Raw genomic sequence first — 9,786 nt, forward strand, 5'->3', positions numbered from 1 at the left:
TATCGTCCATCGCGATGTTTCACTGTAGACATCGTCCGATGCCAATTTTGTAGACATCGCCCAACCCTAGAACATAGACTCATTTAGGTAGATCGGGGGCGCATTCCCTTCAAAAACAAAAGTAATCCTCTGTGTCTTCAGCGTGATGTTAGGAGTAAATGACGACTGCTATGTTCATTATTACATCCAACAACAGAATACCTCAATCGCTTAGGGGCCATTCTTGTCTACATCTGCTCCGGCGGTGAAACAATGGCGGACTGATGACAGCTCACTCAGTGATAAAACGCCAGTGTTCGTCAATAGTCGTGGGAGGGGCCTGTGTGCAGAACTACGTCACTCTGCCAAGAATCTGAGAACAGCTTGATCTGAGACATTGCTTATGAGTTATTGGGATTTAAAAAAAAACACTGGGTGGATTTTTATCATTATAGGGTGGTTTATAGTGTTCATTATAGTGTACACACACTGCCAAGATCCATTTCAGTTCAAAAAACATGTAAAAACTGAATTTTGCATCCGATGACCCCTTTTTCAAGGAACCATATACCTATAAAGAACCTTTATTTTTAAGGTTGTATTACGTAATCGCCATGGAGCAATGGTAGTTTGAAGGTGTTTTCAAGCCAGAGCGAACTTTTTACTTTGGCAAGCTGGTTTGAACTCCTGAAACAAACTTCATTTTGGCCTAAATTTTGTTCGAAATGGCGTCACACCATTCTTTGATTTCGCTTGAAGTGCTGTATATTGGGGTATTATTGTAAAGCCAAAATCATTGTCTGTGGAGATCGACAGCACCCCACAGATGGTTTTGGGAGAGCTTAACTCGTTTTGAACCCAAAACTTGTCTTTAAAGTGTTAGGTACAACATGCTAGGTTAGCATTAAGTCAGTGTAGATTATTCCTGCTTCCTCTTGTCCACAGATTAGTACTTTGGTTTTCCCTGTTAAAGCTAATGTTTCGAAGAATGCTGAACACTCCAGATGGTCCCATACGGTCAATCCTCTGTGGACCCCTTTCCCCGTGGATGCCCTGTGCATCTCACCATAATAAATACAACTAGAGAGTGTAAAGTCATTTGGTGTAAGGCTGCATCTGTTTGTTTCTAGGGTAAAATTGGTTTCTTGCTGGAGTTCATCTTGGGTAAGGGCTTGACTGAAAGCGGTGGGTCTTTTTATGCATTTGATGTTGTCCTTTGTGGAAACCCTTTAATGTAGACCCAGTTTGTTATACATGTGGTCTGTGGGGGTCCAAGGATTGTTTGCTTGTGAGTCCGAGTCTCCATAACAAATGAGATTTGGTAGGTTGGGCACGTGAAGGAGAAACACTTGGTTTGCAATCCAAAAGATCGAAGTAGGTCACAGAAGAATGTGGAAACTGCTCTCAGATTAAAATAGCTCAGCCTACCATTGCAGTCAGGCCACATCTACCGTGAATTTTCTGTTCTTGAAAAGAGGACGAGATACTCTGGGTATTTTAGATGCTTGCAAGGTACCTGTAATACTGCCGCATGAGTTTCAGATAGTTGCCTGACGCTCGGACTAGATAATGACACATCAATCCCTTTGACTTTCTGCACACTTTCATCATCCCCCCATCAGCACCTGAGCTGACAAATGGGTCGGACATGCCTGGCCGCTCTGTACTCAGCTGGGCTGTCTCTTTGTCATTGAGGTAGACAGGAAGTCACTAACGGCGTCCACACCAGAGACAGACCAGTGATTAAAATCGGATCTGACATTAAAAACATCTAATTTCATCATAAAATGTGCCTCTTCTACTCAGATATCTTAAAATAGGTGATTTATTTGGTTGTGTGCTGCTTTATTAGTCAATGTGTACTAATAATAGTAGACCATTAGTGCTGTGATGGTACAGTAATGGCATCAGATGTCAATACCATGATACTTTGCTACACTGAATGATTACCTTCAGAGATTGACCAATAATCACTTCAACCAATAGCCTATTTCTTACCAGTTTACACTTTTTAATGCAATCAGCTCTTAAATAACTAGATACACTACCATTCAAAAGTTTGGGGTCGGTTAGATTTTTTAATGTTTTGGAAAGAATGCTACATTTATTTGTCCAAAAATACAGTGAAAACATTAATATTGTGAAATATTATTACAATGTAAAATACCTGTTTTGAGTTTTAATATATATTTAATCATTTAAAATGTCATTTATTCCTGTGATGGCAAAGCTGAATGTTTAGCAACCATAATTCAGACCTCAATATCACGATTATTCAGAAATCATTATAAAATGCTGATTTGGTGCTCAAGAAACATTTCTTCTTATCAAGGCTGAAAACTGTTGCAAACTGTGATACTTGTTTCAGGCTTCCTTAATGAATAGCAGTGTTTCTCCTGCCATTATATTGAGTTATATTAGGGGGCGCCCCGCCCCCCCTTGAAGGTCAAGTTAATTTTATTTAAAGCTGCAGTCCATAAGTTTTGCCTCTTTGTCGCCATCTCTGTTTGAAAACCTGGAATTGCAGCTCTGTGCGGAATTATCTAGCTTGCGTGGGTTGTGAGTCAGCGCGGATGAATCTAATGTTCAGATCATTTTTAACCAAAAAAAGTTACGGACTGCAGCTTTAATTTTATTTTCTCTATTGCGCCAGATCACAACAGAAGTTACCTTTCCTATAGAACTGGTCAATACCTTGTTCTTTTATTAAACAAACTAAATATCCTTATGTTATTTTTCTTATTTACACGACAGCATGTCATTTCTGTCTTTACGTTACATGGTCGCGCGCTCTCTGCACTGATGCGCACACACAAGTGAGTACACTCCCACTCCCACCAGTAGTATTTGTAAATATTAAGCTGCAAAAAGACTATTTAAATATGAATTCTGCGTGTCTCTGTGTTAATGAATGGCGCAGACGCGCGGTTTTGTTTACTACTCGTACTAAAGCGTATGTGACTCTTCCGGTGATATTAACATCTGCCGTCTCACTAATGAGGACATAAATACATGAACAACATCTCCAGAACTGCTCTGATGTTAAACTTTTAATAAATTGATGTTAAATTGTTTAAGTTTCATGATTTTAATTAATTAGACATGCTATTTTTGATTAATAAAATTTAATTTAACCATTAAAAAGGAGTCCAGAAAAATTAAAACGGAAAAAACGGAATCCCCACCCCCCAGTGTTTTGTCAGTGTGCTTTCAGTTTCTTTATTAATAAATGTAAAATTTAAATGTACAATTTTAATCTCAAGATTAAGATTAAATAAAAACTGCATAAATGTAAGTTTATTATAAGTGTCATTATAAGTTTAATAATAAGCATAACAGTAATTTTGTGTTTTAAAAATGTTTACAACACAGGATGTTGCACATATCATCTTGCGTGACGTTACAATCACTTGGTTGTTACTTGTCTTGTTGTCATATTAATGTCATCTAAAATCCATCATTCATTCTCTTACTGGCTGAATCTCTCAGTAGGTGATGGATGGTGAGGGACAGTTTGATAAACAAGATTTTTACATTTTATGCATAAATGTGAATAGTGCTTGCTTAATCATACAAAGGTTGACACTTATATTGTTTCTAAGGTGTTCTGCGTGGTTTCTAGCACATGGCTAGGTGGTTGTATTATGTTCTGATAGATTGTAAAGTGGTTTAATTTAAGAGCCTACCAAGTTTCTATTATATTCTGAGTCTGTCCTCTAATGTAATTTTTGATCCGAATGGAGATTTTTGAGAATGGAGGTTATTTCCAGTATGAATGTGACTTTTTTTTTCTTGTGAGAAAGTGTAATTTTTAGCTAGAAAAGCTCGAATCCTCATCAGTGCATTCTGATTTAGGGTGAAAATGAGTGTCGGGGATGTAATAACTTGGGAAATGGATGCGGGAGGGGTCAAAGATGAGGAACGCTGAGAAAAATTGGCTTTTTTTCCCCCACAGTGTTCCCGATTGAGGGAGAGAGAACACCATCTTCCAGCTGTGTAGGTGTTTTGACAGCAGAACGCATGGAGGCCAGGGCCCCGAGATGATATTACAGCAAAAACATAAGTAGAGATTCGATCGCAGATGAAGAAATGACAGGGAACGAAACCGAGATAGAGAAGAAAAACCAAGCTGCAGTTGATCTCGGTGAATGCGAGCGATAGAAATGAGGACGCATGGAGGGGGTGGGCCAGCCCACACAAGTTCTCATTTCTGAACCCCTCAGAGTAATGAATGTCTTTTTTATTGTACGTGCTTATATTTCTCTCATTCTGCGAGACCCACACCTCTCCCACACACACACAGAGTCTCCAATGTTCAGAAAATCGGCATGCCAAAGAAACTACAGCATTTTGCATGTAAATCAAGGCCATAAGAAATGTGGGCTCAGAGCAGAATGGAGATATGTAATCTTTTCAAGCAGGCTTTACTTGAAGCATCTTATATTTATAAGCTTATTAGCTGTATTCACTCATTTAATCTGTACAGGTACACCACTTTTCAGTGTAATATCATTTTATAACAATGACCTGACTAAAGGACAAAAATGGAGGTTGAGTATATATAGAGCAATGTTTTTTTTGAGTCAAGGGTTTGTTCCCATTAGACTTTGTCCTAGAATCAATGTCAGGGAAAACCCAGGAATATCAAGGAATTTTAAAATAGAGATTTTGTAGAATTTTAAAGGTATGTAAATTAGAAAATGTTGTGTGTTGAATGGAGGTGTGTGTACAGTGTGTGTGTACAGTGTGTGTGTGTGTGTGTGTGTATAGATATATAATATATATACACACACCTCAATTCAACACACAAAAATCAGTTTTAAAATTCTACAAAAACACCTGAATGTGCACTGACATTCTGTAAGATATGGTCATTCAACTTTATCTCCAGACTCAAGGTCCATTAGCCAAAAAAAAAAAAAAAGTTGCAAAATTCAAAAATACTTGCATACATCACAATAATACATGTCAGGGCTTTTTAAGAAGGTGCAGACTTGTGAAAATCAAGGATAAAAATATTGAAATTTAGTTATGATCAACTCAAAAATGTTAAAAAATATTTTTAAATATTTTAAAATTTGTATATTTATGTAATAGTTAATATCTAAAATATTAAAGGGGTCATATGATGATGCTAAAAAGAACATTATTTTGTGTATTTGGTGTAATGAAATGTGGCGGGTTAGAGTGAGCGGAGGCCAAGAGAGAGCGGCGGCCGGGGGCTAGAGTGAGCGGAGGCCGGCTTGAGTGAGCGGAGGCGGGTGGGCTACTTTTATAAAGAATATCTCTTTGGATTTGAGACTTTAGTCTTTGCAACTTTACAGATCTTCTTTATGCACCAAGAGCTTGTGACACTCCAAAGAGAAAGGAAAAATGTAAATCGCATCATATGACTCCTTTAACGTCAATTCATAATTGGACACTAAACAGTTGAATACTAACTATTATATACAGTAAATATCAAATATTTATATAATGGGTATAATAATTATATGATAAAAATAATATATAAAATAATACATTATAAAATATTGGTGATTGGGTAAAATTGATTGATTGGGATTGGATATATAGAATATTGAGTGGGCAATATCAGGAAAGAACATGGAAAAATAATAATAAAAATGTGAAGTGATCATAACGGCCATTCCCAAACGATACTCAAAGTCAAGGAAATTCATTGGGCAAAAGCGCGGACATTCTGTATGACATCTAACATTTCCCAACTCTGTTTTTCCTGCCAGGCTTTGATGGAGGGTCTACTGAGAGGTGTTTGGGAAGGACACTATGTTTCCCTGTGTCTCCTCCTGGCCCTCTTCTGATCCCACTGCCGCTCTGGGCCATGCTCCGCCCATTCCCCCGGTACAGCCGCCCAATCAGCCACTGCCTGACCTGCTGCGGAGCTGTGTTGTGCTCCCTTCCTCGTCCACGCGCCTGAGCTCTTGTACCAGCGAGATGGAGTCCATGATTGTGGTGACGGAGTACGAGCCCAGTGGTGGCTCAGGGCAGGAGGGCGGAGAGGAGGAGGAGGTGGAGGACATGGACAGCTCGGAAACGCCAGAGCCGGCGTCGTCAGGTCCAGTCCCGCCCTTCCGCATGGTCTCCTGTGATCTGTTATCCCACACGGTGGGCCGCCCGGAAGCGCTCTTCCCAGAACCACAGGAGCACAGAGGTAGACTGAGCCTCTCCGACAGGAAGCTGTCACTACAGGAACGCTCGCAGACGCTTTCGTCGCCCTGCGGTTCACCGGGGCTGAACGGACGCTATATTTACCCATCGCTGCCCTACTCGCCAATCACCTCCCCTCACTCGTCTCCACGCCTCCCTCGAAGACCAACCGTGGAGTCTCATCGTGTCTCCATCACAGACCTGCAGGTAGGTGGCCGGAGGTAATGGCAGGTGTGTTTGTAAGAGTAGGGAAGTCCCTTACATAAATCCATTAATTAATTATATTATATTTAAATGAAATGTAAACATTTTTGTTATGCCATTTTTTTTTTAATTTATATAATATGTATTATCTAAATTATTAATTTAAATTAATTCATAATTACACATTAAATCTAAATATTAAAATAAAAAAATATACATGATAAAGCTTTGGGGCTAGAAACTGCTTTTTGTGATCACTATATTTTAAATGATGTAGGCTTGTAAAATGGCTTGTAGGCTGGAAATAAAATATAGAATTAATATAAATATAAATATTATTATTTAATTTATAAATAATTAAGATATGTTTATTATTAATGTAAAATTTAATATCTAAATTATCAATAGCAATTAATTATTATTTACATATTTAATATATAGACAGTAAATAGTTTATAATAAATATTTTGTGTAATATAAAATTTACATTATAAAATGCTTGTATCAGTATAAAATATTTGAACTCTAAAATGTGACATATTTGTAAAAGTATATTTTTATTATTTATATAATATTCAATATCTTAATTATTAATAGCAATTAGTTGTTATTTACATATTAAATATAGACAGTAAATATTGTATAATAAATATATTGTTTGATATAAAATTCACATTATACACTATATTTTAAATGATGTAGGCTTGTAATAGTGGCCTGAAGCCTTGTAAATGTCAAGAATATAAAATACAGAAAAGTTTGTAATTATGCTAAAAAATGTTGAATATATTTTTAAAAATATATTATTTATTTAACATTTAAATCATTCATATCAATTAATGCGTCTCTATATTTTAAATAATGTAGGCTTGTAAATGTCATGGGGGAAAAACTGATTTTTTTCTAATTATGCTCAACTCTAATGTTGCAGTTTTTTAATAAAAATATGTTTTTATTATTTATATAGTATTTAACATTGAATTAATTAGTAATGTAAATTCATGTATATTTAGATATTAAATATTACATATTATATACTAAATATATTATAAGATAATTTATAAAATATAGAAATTGTGATCTTTGTGATCTCTATATTAGAGGTGGGCAATGTCTGGAAGGTGTAAAACACAACATCATCTATTTTAACACAATCCAACTATCTGAACAACACAATGGTTAACATTGTGCCTAACAATTATGTAAGCTTATATAATTACACCACCAAAAACTAGACAATGTGATGCTGTGCCCTGAGTTAATTTGAGCTGCTTGTGTGAGAACTGATATTGTCTTTGAGAAGAACATTTCCTTTTCTTCATTCTCTGCACTGGCTTCAAGTCTGCAAGCTTGAGAGGGTATGTAAGGTAACCTTCCTCTTAATGGCGCTTGTCAAGAGAAAGTTCCCCTATAGATGCTTCTGCTTTTCCATTAGGACATGAAATCAGCGAGAAATGTGTGTAGCTTTAGCTCGTGTACCTTTCTGGGCTCAAGTCAGTGTTATTTCAGTATCATTGATATACTATTATAGTTTTTGTTAATATTTTGAATTTGATACTTTTGTATATATCTTCTGTTTTCACTGTTTTAGTAATTTTGTAGTGTATTTTTTGTCATTTTTATTGTGTTTTTTTTTTGGTCTAAATAGTTTTTATTAATTTGTATTTATTTGTTTCAGTTTATTTCGTTTTAGTTATTTTAGTACTTCAAATTAAGCTAAACGAAAATGAGAAATGATGCCTTGGCAACTAGCTGAAATCAAGTTTTTTAATATTTTATTTTAATTAACATTTATTTTGTTTTAGTTAACTATAATAAACCTGGCTCAAAAACCTTGTAGCTTTTCTTCTGCTAATGCTTTTGATTCTTTGAACCTGGAATGTTACAAGCATCATTCTTGATGAGAGAATCAAGTTAGTATTTGCTGTGATCTTTGGCCACAAGTAGTGACTACAATTCCTTAAAGAAGACCTTAGTGTCATTGATCGATATCATGTGTTTCTTTATTTCAAAAGGACTGCGTGCAGCTCAACCAGTACAAGCTGAAAGATGAGATCGGAAAGGTATGTCTATTTTTCATTTATTATTTATGTATAGATCACTTCCTGCTGAGTCTGGGATGAATGAACACTCTGCTGAAAGATGAATTGAGCTGTTTTCCTTATTTCAGAACAAACATCTCACATATTTGGTATGGTAAAAATATGAAAAGTAATACGTGAGGCATATTGGTCATTTTTACAAAATTAGCCACATGAAATTATCACACTTTTTCCTTTTTTCTGTATCTTGGAAAATAAATAAATAAATACACGTGAAAAATAGATTTGAGTTTAAACATTTGGGGTCGGTAACATTTTAAAATGTTTTTGAAAGAAGTTTCTTATGCTCACCAAGGCTGCATTACTGTATTAAAAAATTTATTTATTATGAAATATTATTGCTATTTAAAATAGCGGTTTTCTATTTGAATGTATTTTGAAATGTCATTTATTCCTGTGGTGACAAAGCTGAGTTTTCAGAAATGTTTCCTGAACACCAAATGAGCATATTAAAATTATTTTTTTGCACACTGAAGATTGGGGTAATGACTAAAAAATAAAAAATAATTTTAATATGCTCATTTGGTGACCAGGAAACATTTCTTCTTATTATTATTATCAATGTTTAAGCAATGTTTAATGTGCTATATTAAATCTGTTAGTGGAAACAGTGAAATAAATCTTTTCTAACATCATAACTGCCTTTACTGTCACTTTTGATCAATTCAAGCATCCTTGCTGAATAAAAGTATCTAAAAAATAATTATATAATATAATAATATAATTTAAAAAAACTCTTTTAAACTGTAGTGAATATGAGAATAAAAAAATAGTTATACCAGAGATAACTATGTAGGAAATATAAAAAAGATAAAACATCTAGGAAAAATCAATATTTGACCACAGAATGTTGCTGTTGACTATTCAAAATCAATTTTGCCGAGACAATATACAATAGTGCCTTTTTGTTTTTTCCTTTTCTGGAACAGGGTACCATGGTAATAGAGTTTGAAATAATTTGGAATATTATTTAATTTCATAGTATATGAATATGGTAATTTTGTGACACCATAGGATAGATCAAAGTTTCATGATTAAAACAGAATGAATTAGACACTTACAAAAGTACCATGTTTTACCATGTTTTTTTTTTGTGGACATAATAGGGCCTTTCGCACCGCGGGAACCTTTTCATAGTACCAGAACTAATTGTGGCACTACCCACTTTTTGGCGTTTTCGCACCGCCGGAACTGGGTGCGATTTTAGTACCGGACTGCCTTTTTCGAGAACCAAATTAGCTCCTACTCCGGAGCAGGGTCTAACCAGCACAACTGGTACTAATCGCGACGCAAGTAGACATTGATTGGCCAAACGCGTACGAAAACGCCCTCA

At 35.4% G+C, this 9,786-nt stretch overlaps 1 protein-coding gene across 2 annotated transcripts in view; it reads left to right on the forward strand.

The window, feature by feature from the left end:
- Positions 1-5,727: 5,727 nt before the first annotated feature.
- The window catches only part of LOC107739694 (calcium/calmodulin-dependent protein kinase kinase 2-like), an 18,559-nt gene continuing 14,500 nt past the window's right edge, over positions 5,728-9,786 (forward strand). For both annotated transcript variants that reach the window (XM_016551890.1, XM_016551891.1), the window contains exons 1-2: positions 5,728-6,354; positions 8,367-8,414. In XM_016551890.1, coding sequence (XP_016407376.1) covers positions 5,767-6,354; positions 8,367-8,414 — 636 coding nt within the window. In that variant the 5' untranslated portion in view covers positions 5,728-5,766. The remainder of the gene's footprint in view (positions 6,355-8,366; positions 8,415-9,786) is intronic.

The sequence above is a fragment of the Sinocyclocheilus rhinocerous genome, unplaced genomic scaffold, assembly GCF_001515625.1.
Source record: "Sinocyclocheilus rhinocerous isolate Xijiao unplaced genomic scaffold, SAMN03320098_v1.1 scaffold585, whole genome shotgun sequence".
NCBI classification, from domain to species: Eukaryota; Metazoa; Chordata; class Actinopteri; order Cypriniformes; family Cyprinidae; genus Sinocyclocheilus; species Sinocyclocheilus rhinocerous.